The sequence below is a fragment of the Nannobrachium achirus genome, assembly GCF_963921795.1.
Source record: "Nannobrachium achirus genome assembly, chromosome: 9".
Classification (NCBI taxonomy): Eukaryota; Metazoa; Chordata; class Actinopteri; order Myctophiformes; family Myctophidae; genus Nannobrachium; species Nannobrachium achirus.
Window position 1 is genome coordinate 5,920,594 of NC_137818.1, and position 17,380 is coordinate 5,937,973.

The following is a 17,380-nucleotide window of genomic DNA, read 5'->3' on the forward strand; positions in this document are numbered from 1 at the left end:
TTTTGTTAATACATCTGAAATGACAAATTAAACATTGGCCAAATTGTCAAATATTAGAGGCAGAAATTGTGAAAATAGCAGATCGACATGCTCATAACGCCTCGCGTTATGAGCATGTAGATCGTCTATGTTCACAATTAAACTGTGTTATACAAAATTTGGGGGTCACGGCCTGAAAAGGTTGAGAACCACTGGCATACACTACCTGTCTTTGGGCATTGCGCATAGAAGTAATCGACTCGTTATTGAGCTGAATTATTGTTATATAGTCCTGGAAATCGGCTTAAATATTCTGGAAAGGTTTTGGAAATTAATTGGTAAAGATGTGTGGGAACCCTGTACGAAAGAACATACAAATGTGAAACTTGGAAATACAAGGTTTCCGCCCGACAACGACGACATGAAAGCTCACACAGAAAGACACACTCACACACTGTACACAAACCCCATGGGACTCTCTAAAGCAATTAGTGTCTGGCTGTCATCTCCTTCCTGTCACATGACATTCCTGTCCCCCAGCCCAGCCAATCAGGGAGGTGGTCTGACCGTTGGTCACTTTAATATTCCACTCATCCCTCATCAAACATTCACACACGGTGCATTCACATGGATTATTGATTGGACGACGGCCATAGCTTATAAACCACTAGCATGGAACATTTATCAACTGGTTAACCTCTTAAGATAAAACCCTGCCTACTTACAGTCGTTGACCGGAGTCCCCCAGGGCTCTGTACCAGGCCCTCTCCCTTTTGCCCTCTACAATAAATATAAATTATTTTAAAGGTGCTACACCATGAAATTTCACTTTTCCTATTTTAAAACCTTTTTTTGGGGTCCCACTAGCACCTTCTATCCTCACAAAGTCCCATTTCTGACCGTTGTGTCTTTCTCTGGTTTTGAGAAGGCGAAGGTTAAAAGTATCCCACGGGTTCTCAAAACAGGCTATCCAGATTTGCTGCCGATTGTGACGTCATCTGCCGATTGTGACGTCATCAAAAAAATATATATATAAAAAAACAAAAAACAAAACAAAAAAAAAAAAAAACATTAAAAAAAAAAATGTTTTGTTCAAAAAGATTTTTTGGGTGGGGGCTCTCTATTCAGCAGTGGTAATTTAGCCTCAAACCTTTTGAAAAACGTTTTTTGGGATATAAACAATATGACATAAATACTTTTTAAATGCATGGTTTGGTGTATCACCTTTAAGATATTTTATTTATAGTGTAAAGTGGAAGTGGACAGGAAACGGGGAGAGAGAGAGATGGGGAGAGATGTTCAGTAAATATCGCCGGGAACGAGACTCCAACCTGCCATGCAGGGACCCTTAACACACGGGTGACTAACCGGTCATTTTGGCCGATTTTGAGATGGCAAAGTGCAATAACTCTCCCTGTGAAGGTCTCAGAAATGTCCCCTTCTATGACTTTTTAAAGGCCCTAAATAACATCTACAGTAGGCTCATTGTCCTCCTTATATTGATCCAAAATGACTGTCCATGGGGTCTATTAGGCAGAAATGCCCCTGTTGTCCACTTTCCCCTATAAGCCTATCGCTTTTACACTATTTGTTGCGGTCAAGTTTTTTTTTTTTTTTTTTTTTTTCATGAATGTGTTACTAGTTGTCATGCCTTGGTTGTCCCACACAAGCCACCACAGTCTCATAAATCATGTTTTGGGGTGAGCATTTGGCACAGGTGCCAATCAAAGTGACTGTACTGGCCAATCACAGTGCGTATTTTCCGGGACTTGGAAAAACATATTTCTTTAACACACACACACACACACACAAAAAAAAAAAAAACACTTTTGACCACAACAAATAGTGTAAAAGTGATAGGCTTTATAGGCTCCACTCTATGCTATGAGAGCTGCTGGGTTCTGCTGGGGAAACTGGACAACAGGGGCATTTCTGCCTAATAGACCCCATGGACAGTCTTTTTGGATCAATAAGTAGGAAAATTAGCCTAGATGCTATTTAGGGCGGAGTTGTCCTTTAAGTTAAATGAACACTGATGATACTACTGTACCGATGGATCAAACTTTACATTAAAATATTTGAGAATCACTGCCACTGTTGGTCTCTAATGTGACCCGATCTACAAGATCAGACGTGCGTGGTCAGCTTGTAGATCGGCTATTAGTAACGTGACACCGCTGTGTGGCGAAGTATACATCGAGCTTAAGCAGTTTATAAATCATATTTAAACGCACGCACGCACGCACGCACGCACGCACGCACACACACACACACACACACACACACACACACACACACACACACACACACACACACACACACACACACACACACACACACACACACACACACACCCTACAGCCAAAGTCAGTGTGTTTCTTTCTACACTTTGATTTGTATTGCAGACATCAGCGCTATGCTACCATAGCAACGCATAAATCTCTCTCACACACACACACACACACACACACACACACACACACACACACACACACACACACACACACACACACACACACACACTGACCTTATAAATGCAGCTCTAGATTTATCAGCAGCTAGAAAGAGTAGATGCGTGCGTGCGTGCGTGCGTGCGTGCGTGCGTGCATGCTTGCAGAGCTGTAACAGTTTTTATGCTTTTTCTGCAGTTTTTATTTGGCCAGTGTTCCAAACATCACTCACTCGCACACACACACACACACACACACACACACACACACACACACACACACACACACACACACACACACACACGTGCACACACACACACACACACACACACACACATACGCACGTGCACACACTGGAATTAAATTAAAACTGGTACAGGAGCCCCCTGGTGGCTGAGGCACAAACAACAAGTGTAAACTACAAAAGCAACAAATGCCCTCTGAAAATACTAGACTATATTCTGTACCAATGTACCAACAACAACATGGGGGGCGGCAGTGGCTCAGAGGGTAGAGTTGCCGTCTTAGAACACAGAGAGGGTTCCCAGTTCGATCCCGTGCTCCCCCCCCCCCCCCCCCCCCCTCGAGTTACTGTTGAAGACTCTGAACCCCTAGTTGCTCCCGGTGAGCAGGTTGGTGCCTTGCATGGTTTCCTCCGCCATCGGTGTATGAATGTGTGTGTGAATGGGTGAATGTAATGCACAATCTATGTAAAGCGCCTTGGATAAAGGAGCTATATGAATGCACCATTTGGGGCAGCAGTGGCTCATGGGTGGAGTGGTTGCATGGAGGAGCCAGAAGGTTCCCAGTTCGATCCCGGGCTCCCCCAGAGTTAGTGTTGAAGAGTCCTTGAGCAAGACTCTGAACCCCACATTGCTCCTGATGAGCAGGTTGGTGCCTTGCAAGGTTTCCTCTGCCATCGGTGTATGAATGTGTTTGTGAATGGGTGAATGTAATGAATGTGTGTGTGAATGGGTGAATGTAATGAATGTGTGTGTGAATGGGTGAATGTAATGAATGTGTGTGTGAATGGGTGAATGTAATGAATGTGTGTGTGAATGGGTGAATGTAATGAATGTGTGTGTGTGTGAATGGGTGAATGTAATGAATGTGTGTGTGAATGGGTGAATGTCACCCTCTGTAAAGCACCTTGGTGCTATGAAAATGCACCATTTAACAACGGGAGTGGCAGTGGCTCTGATATTTTGGGGTGGTCCCCAGTTCAAATATGATTATTTTGGGGGGTCCCCAGTTCCAATATGATTATTTTGGGAGGTCCCCAGTTCAAATATGATTATTTTGGGGGGGTCCCCAGTTCAAATATGATTATTTTGGGGGGTCCCCAGTTCCAATATGATTATTTTGGGGGGTCCCCAGTTCAAATATGATTAATTTGGGGGGTCCCCAGTTCAAATATGATTAATTTGGGGGGTCCCCAGTTCAAATATGATTATTTTGGGGTGGTTGCGGCCTGAAAAGGTTTAGAACTGCTGGAGTGAACGATAGAGATGAAGTAATTTCTTGGTTGAGCCGTTCCTTTAAGCCTGATTAGCCAATCTACAAGCTCACAACGTGATGTGTGAGCAACGTGTATCGTGTTCCTCCTGGCGAAGATAAAGATGGTTAATATATGATATATAACACTTACCTCAGCAACACACACACACACACACACACACACACACACACACACACACACACACACACACACACACACACACACACACACCGTAATTAATGAAGCTGATATTAAAGAACATAAATGGTGTTTTCTGCAGACCGGCAAGAAATAAAAAACATTACTCATATAATTGTGTGTGTGTGTGTGTGTAGCCTGTATGCACACACACACGTATGCAAATCCATGTGTGTGTGTGTGTGTGTTGGTGTGCATTTTGCTGAAGCAGGTCTTATGTTCTGTAACTTAATGAAATGAACAAACTGGAACTCATTAAGACTTATTGATTTTCAATCAGTCATTACTGGACTAGCTCCCCCCGCCCCTCTCTCCCTCTCTCTCTCTCTCTCTGTCTCTCGCTCTCTCTGATATGCTTACACATACTGTCAGCCAATTACACACACACACACACACACACACACGCGCACACGCGCACACGCACACACACACACACACACACACACACACACACACACACACACACACACACACACACACACGCACACGCACACAGTTATGAATATGTCTGGCTAATGGAAGCATAATGAGCATTCTCTTGTTGGGAAGATGACTCTATTAACTCCACCCTGTTGTTTGTTGACAAAAGGTTCATTGTTGTTTGGCTCTGGTCTGGTCCTGTGTAAGAGGATCGTCTGAACTGAACGTCTCAGTATAGAGCAGGGGTCTTCAACGTTTCCAGGCCAAGGACCCCTTGGTTGAAAGAGAGATGAAGCAGGGACCCCCCACAACCTGTTCATAGATTCCATATAGTTTCATCATTTGACAGCACGATCATCAGTGTATTTTGGATTCATGTCAATTTGTGTTTTCAGATATTTAACCACTTGAACAGTCAATACTTAATAAACTTGACCTTTCACTCTGTACTTAGTCTGCTCTTTTCCCCCTCCAAAGCTCTTTTCCAAAAATAGCCGATCTACAAGCTCACAACGCCTCGCAGTGCGAGGCTGTTTTTGGCTAAAGTTCTCAGAATATGAACGTTAGGGTTCAAGTTGTTAATATAAAAAAGGGGGGAAAACAAGTTTCTATCACACAAAGAACTGGAGGACCCCCTGTAGTAACTCTGAGGACCCCCTGTTGAAGACCCCTGGTATAGAGCTTTCTCCAGAGCGCTGCCATGTAGCTGCGTTGTCGCTGTGCTTGACGCCGCGGCTATGGTTGTCGTTCTGAGAAACGGCTTTATAGCAGTGTGCTGTAGTTATGATGAACAGAGCAATGGAAAGAGGCCAGAAAGGAGGAGGGGAGGACAAGAGAGAAAATGGAGTGAAAGAGAGAAAGGAGAGTTTAGCTTGCTAAGATCACCCAACCCACTATATAGTACACAAATGGTCTCCTAAGTCAGTGGTTCTCAATCTTTTCAGGCCACGACCCCCAAAATAATCATATTTGAACTGAGGACCCCCAAAATAATCATATTTGAACTGGGGACCCCCAAAATAATCATATTTGAACTGAGGACCCCCAAAATAATCATATTTGAACTGGGGACCCCCAAAATAGTCATATTTGAACTGGGGACCCCCCACCCTGACGAGCACTAAGAGTTGAGGCATTATAGCAGATAGCAGACCTTCAACATAAGATGCTGCATTCAAGTTCAGGAGAGTTTGGACAAGGCAATTCTCTTGAATGCTGCCTTCAGGTATGACATGGAAAGAGGGGGCATTTGCATTTCTTTCACCATAGTAAAAACTGCATTCATGGTCTGGAGAGAGGGCACCACTTACAGATGGATAAAAGGGCAGGGGCTCAAGCCCCCTTTGATTTCTATGTGTGCACGTGCCTGGTCTTGGTTTAAACCAGCAAAACATTGATTTGTTGTTGATGTTGAAGTAGATTGGGGTTAGGGGGGTTAGCATCATTAGCAGTCTTCTGTGACACAACACTTGATGCAAGCTGCCGTTTCTGGAAACGGAACATGAACTCTACGTCACCGATTTAGAATAAATCTAAATCATTTGTTTCAATATTTCAACATGTCTTGTCTTTCCTCTGCAGCTTTCTCACAGCACTGTCTTTCATATTATGCTGCAGCACAGGGGCGTCACAAGGGGGGGGGGGAGTGGGACTGAGTTACTAGGGCCCAAGGTGGAGGGAGGGGCCTTAATTATTTTATACTTTAGCTATTTTTGAAAATTTGTGCAAATCCTTGAATATATGTATTTTTGAAGCAAACATTTTGTAACTCACATTTTGCTTCTTGGGGGTCCCTGGAACGAAATATTTTGAGATGGGGGTCCGTGGGCCAAATACATATCATTTTGGGGGTCCTTCACATGAAAAGGTTTGAGCACCACTGACATAGAAACATAGGTTTTTCAAAAAACCTTTTCACGATTTTTTTTTCTCAAAAATAGCAGATCTACAAGCTCGCTGTGAGCTTGTATATCTGCTATTTTTCAATAGTTAAAGCACAAAAATAATGTGTAGTAACACGTTCCCAGTTCCCAAGGGGGGCCCGCAGTGAATCCTTGTACCCAGGGCCCCAGAATGTGTTGTGCCACCCCTGCTGTAGCAGCACACGGCCGTGCCAGTAACCACAGCGGAGCATGACTTCCAATGTTTTGTCTTTTGTTTTATGCAACAGCTTGACGACGTATCAAAGAGTTGGAGGAGTTGTGCTGACTTGATTTACATGCTGATGTGTTGTGGTTATTGGCTCCCTCCCGGGATCAGAATGCCCTGCTCAGCCAATCACAACGCACGGTTTAGAAGTTCAGTAGCTGTTGTATGAGAACAGAGCTTAACCTACTAAGAAGTTGGATATGTTGGATTTTCACCACTTTAGCCATTATTTTGTGCTTTAACTATTGAAAAATAGCAGATATACAAGCTTGTAGATCGGCTATTTTTGAAAGATCTTGGAAATTTGTGCAAATCTTTAAATATATATATATATATATATATTATTTTAAAGCAAACTTTTGTAAATATTTGCTTCTGGGGGGGGTCCCTGGAACAATTTATGTTAAGATGATCGACGGTCAAATACATATATTCGGGGTTCTTGATTTATAGATATTTTTCTGATCTTAATGGGTTAATAGTTTCAGGCTCCGATGTGTGTTCTCTCTCTCTGTGTGTGTGTGTGTGTGTGTGTGTGTGTGTGTGTGTGTGTGTGTGTGTGTGTGTGTGTGTGTGTGTGTGTGTGTGTGTGTGTGTGTGTGTGTGTGTGTGTGTGTGTGTGTGTGTGTGTGTGTGTGTGTGTGTGTGTGTGTGTGTGTGTGTGTGCGTGCGTGCGTGCGTGCGTGCGTGCGTGCGTGCGTGCGTGCGTGCGTGCGTGCGTGCGTGCGTGCGTGCGTGCGTGCGTGCGTGTACAAGACTGTGTGTGTGTGCACATGTTTGTGCGCGCGCGTGTGTGTGTGCACATGTTTGTGCGCGCGCGTGTGTGTGTGTGTGTGCGTGTGTTTTATCGACGTAAATAGAAACGTATTTCTCCGAAAGCATCTCATATTACGCATGACCGCGAACACACATGATCTGAAACCGTAAATGGAGATTATATGAAGTCATGGTCATGTAATAATGATATCCTTTTCTGTGTGTGTGTGTGTGTGTGTGTGTGTGTGTGTGTGTGTGTGTGTGTCTGTATGTGCGTGTGTCTCTACAGTACTGGTATGAGGGTGATGAAACGGGGGACCTGCCCGTAGACTTCTCCATCGTGTGGGACGGAGACTTCCTCATAGATAAACCTACCTCCATGAAAGGTGAGAGCGCTTCACTGGGTCACGTGTAGCTCTGGTCCATAGCGTTAGAAGGAGTTCGCCTTAACGCTATGTTACTCTACATCCGCTGCGCCCGCAGGAAAGCCTGTGCACCCTCTGGTCTGGTTCAAAAATATCAAATACAGTTTCGCTATTCACCAAAACAAAGACAGCTTTTGGGAGTTGAAAGCCTACTTTCCTTACTCCAGGGCTCCACTGGCGTCGTCGCGCTGCTCTGCGTCTTATGACGCCGTCACATTGACGTCCGACTGGCTCCACTGAACGTGAATTTATTGATATTTCAGTCAAAGATCAGATGAGGATATGGCATAATATCCTATTTATGTTGTGTAAAGTGCCGAAAAAAGTAGCAGATCTACAAGCTCACAACACGTCGCATGCAGTCAGGACATGCTGTTTTGTGAGCTTGTAGTACGTCTATTTTCGGTGCACCCACACTGCCACGACAATGTGGGCTATAAAAATCTGGCTTTAGTGTTCAGTGAACTTCAGACTGCTGACCTGTTTTAGGAGGAAGAAAGGAGTTGTTTCCCAGCCTGTTGTGTTTATACATCATTTTATCAAAGTAAGAAGCCACGTAATTACATAAAGAATATTCTAGGATTTTTGGGACATCTAGTCACCCTTGTGAATGGTGTGAATGGATAGCCAACAGCAGAAAAGTACGTAGGCTATATAGCCTACATTTAAATACAGCCTACAATGCATTTAATCATATTTTATACATGACTGGACGTTGTGGACGGCGTCACAAAATTGAACCGGGAAGTTTTTTTGAGTTTGGACGCCGTCACCAGATTGTCCGACGTTGCCGCTGCCGCCGGCAGTGGAGCACCTTTCATTGATTTAAGCCGGAGTGTTCCCAGCGGCGACGTTGACGCGACGCTCAACGCGCTCGGTGGAGCCGGGGGCTTAGTGGGAGGAACACTCTGAGCCCCCAGCTCACGTCTAAAATAACTTTATGGACAGAAAAGAAAATATATCACCTGAAGGTGAAAATCTGGTCAATGGACATTTCTATTGACAAGATCCGTAGGGGCGCTGTGGATTAGTTCAAATGTCCCATTTAGTTCCATTTGTACAGTCTCAGAGTGGTCATTCAGGCCTAGCTCTTTGTTTTTCTGACAATATTATTGTCCACTCATTCTATATGGCACAAATTCTGTGGCACAAATTTAATTTTGACAAAAATATCCACCAATCCGCCACCACGGTGATGAGCCCTGCTACATCAACGGGACTGAACTCTTGTTATTTTTTCCTCACTCTACACCAAATCTCTGCCGAAAATAAAGGTGACCTGCAAGCATCTGACCTGTGAGCATCTAGATCACCTATTTTCTTTTTCCAGCAAACGTTCACCTATTTTTTACTGGTGGATGTTTGCAACGACTATAACAGAGTTATAGAATTATAATCGGCAGAGGGACATGTCGGTGAGTCCCCTATTCAACGGAGTAGAGGGAAAGCGTGCCGTCTTTATAACGAGCACTAGGAGAGGAAGACCAATTATACCATGATAAAGGTTGAAAATGGACCTTTAACTCATAATACCATTCATTTAAAATTAATAGAGCATTAATCAATTCTGCTCCCGCTGTCCACCATGTTAAATGGTCTGTGTGTGTGCGCGTGCGTGTGCGTGCGTGTGCCTGTGTGCCTGTGTGTGTGTGTGCGTGCGTGCGTGCGTGCGTGCGTGCGTGCGTGCGTGCGTGCGTGCGTGTGTGTGTGTGTGTGTGTGTGTGCGTGCGTGCGTGCGCGTGTGTGTGTGCCTGTCTGTGTGTGTGTGTGCGTGCAGCCCTGCTGTATAAGTGCGAGGCGCAGCGCTCCAGCTGCGGCCAGTGCCTCAAGGCTCCGCCCGCCTTCGACTGTGGTTGGTGCACGGAGAGCAGGAAGTGCCTGCTGCGCCAGCACTGCCCCGCCCCCGAGCAGAACTGGATGCACCACGGCAGACACAACCTACGATGCTCCCACCCCAAGATCAGCAAGGTAGGTTACACTGCACTGTCTGTATGTCCCCCCAAGATCAGCAAGGTAGGTTACACTGCACTGTCTGTATGTCACCCCAAGATCAGCAAGGTGGGTAGAGAACACAAATTTTACAAGACAAAAGAGAATACCAGCACTGACGGAACTGTTATTTAGGGCACTTTTATTTATATCTATAAGTTGGCATGGCACGCCACAGAGCAAACAAAACAATGTACGCGTTTCGGCGTCATTGCCAATTATTTGGGGGCCCTCTTGCAAATCCTCCCAGTGAAACCGGTTGATATTGTTGAAGTAGGGAAGTCGAACCCACAACCTTCTGATCAGCGAGATAGGGAATCGAGAACACGATCTTTATTGTCAGTTCAGGCCAAAAGATTTGCGACGAGGCGAAACCGCTCGACACCGGATTTATAGTTTGTGTGCCGGAGCATAGATGAAGCTGTGAGGAAAGAAAGATGCTGGTCGTCTGAGTTACACCCACGATCAAAACCACAGCCTGTTGTTGCCCTAAGTACCAGTCAGCTGCCCTAAAACACAGTCACCCCGGGTGTCTATCCGACGGAGCGGTAGAATCCTAAACCTAACACCTCAGTAAACTATGCCTAAACGGTTAAACCTAACCTTATTCCTAACCTTAACCTCAGTGAAATGGGGCCTAAACCGAACCCTCTTCCTAATCTTAACCTCAGTAAAACTCTGACTGCCTAAATTGATGTTATTTCTAACATCATATTCAGAAAAACAAATACAAGAATACCAGAACCAACCCACTGAGTGGCTGGCGTGAGGTCAGCGGAAAAAAATTAAGCAAGCATTTTTTTAAGGAGTAGTTCACCCCCAAATTGACTTTTTGATTACTCACGCCAGACTGGAGACTTCAGATCAAAATATTTTTCGTTTTTTGTCACATTCCTAAGAAAATAATTTGATTACAATAAATGTACCCCCATTGATTCCAGATGGGGACCCAAATGCGAGCATTCCGATTACCGTTGCCCTAGTCTCGCAACTATTCCACAATCTCCGAATGCTATATAGTCTGGAACGGCAGCTCCCGAACGGCGAGTATCAGAAGTAGCCACTGCTAGTTCCACTGGAAACATAACAGAAGCACACTCGCACAGACAGAGTCATTCAAGCGGCATATTCTTGTTATGGGTGTATAGTTTAAGAAAACATTTGAAAACATCATGGAAGTAACACCAACAACACCAGAGAAAGACGAAATAACGCCCCAAACAATTATGAAAGGAGACATAACGCTTCCAGTAGGACATGTTATCGCTACTGCACCAAGGGAGCGGTTGCGTCACATCTGCTCTATCTTACACTCATCGTATCTATTTCCGTGCCCCAGACTGTATGCCGGGAGTATTTGCAAATCGCGGAGACAACAGTCTGGCCACGCGAGACTAGCGTTGCCCTGACCCTGTGTGTGTTTGTGTGTGTGTGTGTGTGTGTGCGTGCGTGCGTGCGTGCGTGTGCGTGTGTAGATCCGTCCGCTGACCGGGCCCAGGGAGGGGGGCACCAGGGTGACCATCGAGGGGGAGAACCTGGGCCTGCAGGTCAGAGAGATCGCCCACGTCCAGGTGGCCGGGGTCAGATGTAACCCTGTGCCCTCCCAGTACATCAGTGCTGAGAGGTCAGTCACACAATAGAATCTATTATCATGTATTTCAACTATATCCTGGTGGTCTAAATGAAAAGTCAGTGAGTGATCATCAGTCATTATGAAGTGTTTGGCCCTGTTTGGCCGAGCTCAGACCTACTCTAGATTGGATACTTTTTAGTACCATGTTTAGTACCACTTTCACACCACTCTACCCAGGTCCTTGTAGTGGAAAACCTGGTGTGGAGTTGGGCCACGTCAGTGGAAAAGGGGCTTTAGTAAGCAGAAGAGATTAGCAAAGGCTCAGTTAAAAGTCTTCCTTTCTTCCTCTGTGTGTCTTCAGGATAGTGTGTGACATGTCGGAGGCGTTGCTCCCCCACTCCCCTGGAGGTCCTGTGGAGCTCTGCATAGGAGTGTGCAGCTCAGAGTACAGGACCCTGTCCCAGCAAACGTACTCCTTTGTGGTGAGTACCTCTGTGTGTGTGTGTGTGTGTGTGTGTGTGTGTGTGTGTGTGTGTGTGTGTGTGTGTGTGTGCGTGTGCGTGTGCGTGTGCGCATGCGTGTGGGTGGGTGGGTGGACGGACGCCGATTTATGATTTTGCCGGTGGGTGCTCAGACTTTGAAGATTACAGAGAGAGAGAGAGAGTTTGAATGACAGAAATCCGTTCAGAATTAGCCTACATGCGCTATAAGCCGTGCGTCTTGCATCTTGCGCAGTGCGCACGTTACAAACCATATCATCACTGTCGGGCAGAAACCTCGTATCTCCAAGTTTCAAAAGTGTTTTTTTTGGTAAAGCAAAGCCCTGCTTCATCATAAGACCATCGCACAAAACTAGTGAAAACAGCAGATCTACAAGCTCACAACGCCTCGCGGTGCGAGGCGTTGTGTGCTTGTAGATCGCCTATTGTCACTCGTTTAGATCATTTTTAAAATGATTAAAATGATAAATACAAAACGAACAGTTTGGGACATACAAGGTTTCCACGCGACGACGACGACGATATATTAACCGCCCTGCTGCTGGCTCCTTCCCAGCGGGTGCTGCTTGCTGTCTCCCGTGGGTGCCTGAGCTCCCAAGCACCCACGGGATCTGTGCCTGCGATGCGTGCGAGTTTAATTAAGTTTGTCTTTGCCGCTATTTACGTGACCATTTAGCCTGTCGTCTGTTGACAGGAGTTCACGTAATTTACTCTGATCTCATGATTTAATTGCCGTAATTAATTGTAATTGTAATTCTCTCTGTCAACAACCTCTCTCGTCCCATCTGCGTCTCTCAGATCAGTCTTTAATTTCCACCCGTTCACTCAGATCAGTCTTTTAATTTCCACCCGTTCACTCAGATCAGTCTTTTATTTCCAAACCGTTCACTCAGATCAGTCTTTTATTTCCAAACCGTTCACTCAGATCAGTCTTTTATTTCCAAACCGTTCACTCAGATCAGTCTTTAATTTCCACCCGTTCACTCAGATCAGTCTTTTTATTTCCACCCGTTCACTCAGATCAGTCTTTAATTTCCACCCGTTCACTCAGATCAGTCTTTAATTTCCACCCGTTCACTCGGTTCCATTTGTTCACCGAGTTACAGACCCATAAAATTCTATTTGGTTCCTAACTATCATTTATCTGGGGACCCCCTGGAACTCCCTCAAGGACCCAGGACCCCACTTTGAGAACCACTAGTGAAAATAGTTTTTAGCTGTTCCATGTTTAACTGATAATAAATCTTTACAGTGTTCATCTTACACAATACATTAAAAAACGAATTAAACTATCTAAACTAACATAGCAACTTAAGTAGAAGGAGTAAAATATTTTAACATGGACTCCAATGGAGGCGCATCCCCGGGACCCCAGGACCATGACATGAATGAGTCCCTGGGCGACTTGAATGAGTTTTTGATGCGGGATGCGCACGTAATGACATCACTGCATTTGATGTAATGATGTTGTATTGTACTGATGTATTACCTTGCTTATTGTAAATCGCTCTGGATTAAAGGAGAGTTTCTGGGTAAAATAGACCCCCGTACCTTTTTAAATGTCTTCTCCCAAGCTTGCGAGATGGTCCAGACACCCCATAGTCCAAAAGAAGCATTATATTCCATTTTTGATTTCAGCTTCTACTCGACCATGGCTCCATAATGGCCCGCTTTCAGTCAATGTCTAATCCGGTTATTTCGCTCGCTTCAAAGTCAATATTTTCGCTCCGTATCTGTTCCCCGTACTGTATATAGTTCATCGAAGCATTTTCTTCTCCAGGGCGCAGCCATTGTTGTTGTGAAAAAGCTACTCTTCTCGAGTCTCGTTCAGCTTGAGCTCCCGCCGTCTCTCGCGGGACAAGACTGAGAGTAGAGCAGCAGCAGCAGAACCTGTGGAAAGCTGTATACAGTGTATACAGCTATATACAGTACGGGGAACAGATACGGAGCGAAAATATTGACTTTGAAGCGAGCGAAATAACCGGATTAGACATTGACTGAAAGCGGGCCATTATGGAGCCATGGTCGAGTAGAAGCTGAAATAAAAAATGGAATATAATGCTTCTTTTGGACTATGGGGTGTCTGGACCATCTCGCAAGCTTGGGAGAAGACATTTAAAAAGGTACGGGGGTCTATTTTACCCAGAAACTCTCCTTTAAGAGTGTCTGCTAAATGCCTAAAACTGTAATCCTACTCTCTCTCCTCCCTCCCTCCCATCCCTCCATGGTTGTGTGGCTGCAGAGCCCCACGCTGAGTGCAGTGATCCCAGAGCGAGGGCCTGTTTCTGGGGGAACCAGGCTCACCGTGTCTGGGAAGCACCTGGACGCTGGCAGCTCGGTCACCGTCTACATCCACAAGGAGGAGTGTCTCTTTGTCAAGTGAGTAACGGACGGGCAGGGGCGTCCCAAGGGGTAGGAAAGTGGGACTGAGTTACTAGGGCCCCAAGGTGGAGGGGCCCTATAGTAACTTTAGCTATTGAAAAATAGCAGATATACAAGCTCACAGCGCGGCACCGAGTGCCGCGCTGCGAGCTTGTAGATCTGCTATTTTTGAAAAAGTCGTGAAAATGTGAGCAAATCTTTGATTATGTATTTTTTAAGCGAACATTTGTAACTAAAATGTTGCTTCCGGGGTAGTCCCTGGAACTAAATATTTTGAGATGGGGGTCCGTGGCCAAATTCATATCATTTTGGGGGTCCTTCACATGAAAAGGTTTGAGCATCACTGACATGGAAACATGGGTTTCTTGCACACATTTTCACAATTTTTCAAAAATAGCAGATCTACAAGCTTGCAGCGCGGCACTCGGTGCCGCGCTGTGAGCTTGTATATCTGCTATTTTTCAATAGTTAACATTCATGGGGGGCCCACAGTGAATCCTTGTACCCAGGGCCCAGAATTTGGTGTGACACCCCTGCGGACGGGTGTGTGTGAGTGAGTGTGTGTTTGTGTGCTATAGCACAGCGGTTCTCAACCTTTTCAGGCCGCAACCCCCCAAAATAACCATAGTTGAACTGGGGACCCCCTTCCCACCCTGACGAGCACTTGGAGTTGAGGCATTACATTTTGTATTACACGGTTCTATTGTGAAAATAGCAGATCTACATGCTCACAACGCCTCGCGTTGCGAGGCGTTGTGAGCATGTAGATCTGCTATTTTCCACAATTTCTGCTTCTAAAATGTCTAACATTTGACAATGTCATTTTAGAGGTATTAAAAAGTCCTTAAATTGTCCCTTTAGAAATGTGCAGATACCCTCTATACACTTAAACGTAATGTTGGTTTGTTTACTGTTGTGTGAGAAAACCATGTTGCACAATGTTAATCATCTGGGGACCCCCCACAATCATTTGGGGACCCCCCTGGGGTTCCTGACCCACAGGTTGAGAACCACTGCTATAGTAAATAAAAAACGAGAAACTGTGCCAGGCCTGGTGGCCCTACCCTGGATTGTAGATGATGTTTAATCAAAAAGTAAAGTGTGCAAAATAAAGAGCTGAATTAGTCATTGTTAAATAATGACTACGGTAATACAGATCTAGTACATTAAATGAGCAATGTAATTGTAAAAAAAGAAATTGTTTCCAGCTTTCTAATCTTCTTCCCTCTCCTCCCAGACGGACCTTTCGGGAGATCGTGTGCGTAACCCCCGCCTCCCAGTCCAGCTCTGGCCCCGCCCCCATCCGCTTAATGATTGACAAGGCCGAGGTGACCAGCTCTGAAATCCGATATGTTTACACGGACGACCCGACCATCGTCAACATAGAGCCTAACTGGACCATACTCAAGTAAGACACACTCTCACACACACACACACACACACACACACACACACACACACACACACACACACACACACACACACACACACACACACACGCACTCTCACACACATACACACACACACACACACACACACACACACACACACACACTAGAGCTGGGATACCCGACCGAAAGCCCGCGTGGCCCGTGGGGGCCCGAGGGTTCGGGCTCGGGGCGGACGCATTTTCATAAGTAATTGTAATTGTCGGACGTTGGTTCAGGTTGTTGTGGTTTGATTGGACTTGGCGTGTTGCTGAATGGAGCTCATAGCTTCCCGCTACTGTCCCTTGCATTGGATGTTTATTTTTCGGCGCTGTTGTGTGCAGTCGCAGTACACTGTGCCATACTCGTCCGCCCAGCACACACACATCACATCATCCGAGTAAATCCTGGCTTATACTTCTTCGTCACGGCGTGTTCCGTGCCAAAAGTGGCTGATCTACAAGCTCACAACGCTATTTTCCAGGTGCAGAAACTTGCAAGATGAGTGTGCACAGCGAGTCACTTCAGTCAGACGTGCAGCGCACGTATTCACATTAAGGGTAACAAGCAGGCACGCTGCATGCACTGCACATTATTAGAACACGTTTGCTAGTCAGGTGTAAATCAGTGGCTTCCTCAAAGGAAAAAAAAAGGAGGGGAAAAAGCGGTGGGAAACATAAGGGTCGGACGCATTTTAATGATTAATGGTTGGACATCGATTTGGGGTGGACAAAAAAACTGTCGGACACAGGTTCAGCGCGGACTGAAAAAAATGGGCCCGATCCCAGCTCTAGCACACACACACACACACACACACACACACACACACACACACACACACACACACACACACACACACACACACACACACACACACATTCACTGGTATATATTCATTTTGGATTATTAGATTATTAACACTTTTAGTACCAGGATATAATGATTTATTTAGATATGGTGTGTGCGTGCCGCCATTGACTGCACTTTATTTTGAAGACCCCCAGAAAGCCACGATGGTGTCCACGTTGTGGAAATTCACTATGCTGGGATGTAGATCAGGATGGTTCGTTTCACACGGAAAATACATGAATTTGTTGTTATTTTGTATTTGTTTGTTTATGTGTGCGTGCGCAAGTGCAAGGTGGGCTATGTTCATTTTTCCCTCTTGCTGTCGGCAGTCATGGTTGCCAGTTCCCACCTGATGTCATGCGGGAGTTCAGACTCGTCCAGACCATAATGAATAACTGATAGCTTGCATAACGTCTTCAGGCTAGGACTGAAGTCTAACACGTACAGGTCATCAGCGGGTCTGTAGTCTGTGGTGGATTTGGGTCCTCCAAAGATGATGATACGATCTCCCACCATGCAACAGCACATCCCATCCATCATACAGGGGGCTTTCCCCTTGGGCTCAACCTGCCTCCAGGAAAAGGTCGCTGGACTGAATTTCCACACATTGAAGTACTTGTTGTACTTGTAGCCACCAAATATGTACAGCTCTCCATGGTAGGCAGAGGCTGGAAGATGCCGAGGTCCTTCTGGGAGAAGCTGTGCAGAAGCTGTGTCCAGCCAGCGGCTGGTCTCTGTGTCAAACACTCTGATGCTTGTGTAGTGCTGGTCCCCCAAACCCCCAAA

The 17,380-nt window shown here is 45.5% G+C and overlaps 1 protein-coding gene across 1 annotated transcript in view; it reads left to right on the forward strand.

Moving 5' to 3' along the window:
- plxna3 (plexin A3) overlaps positions 1–17,380 on the forward strand; it is a gene marked incomplete at its 5' end in the record, with an annotated part of 238,462 nt that overhangs the window by 170,919 nt on the left and 50,163 nt on the right. Inside the window, 6 exons of the mRNA XM_080733945.1 lie at positions 7,739–7,835; positions 9,652–9,842; positions 11,339–11,487; positions 11,798–11,918; positions 14,179–14,315; positions 15,556–15,726. Of these exons, the coding sequence (XP_080590071.1) occupies positions 7,739–7,835; positions 9,652–9,842; positions 11,339–11,487; positions 11,798–11,918; positions 14,179–14,315; positions 15,556–15,726 (866 nt within the window). The remainder of the gene's footprint in view (positions 1–7,738; positions 7,836–9,651; positions 9,843–11,338; positions 11,488–11,797; positions 11,919–14,178; positions 14,316–15,555; positions 15,727–17,380) is intronic.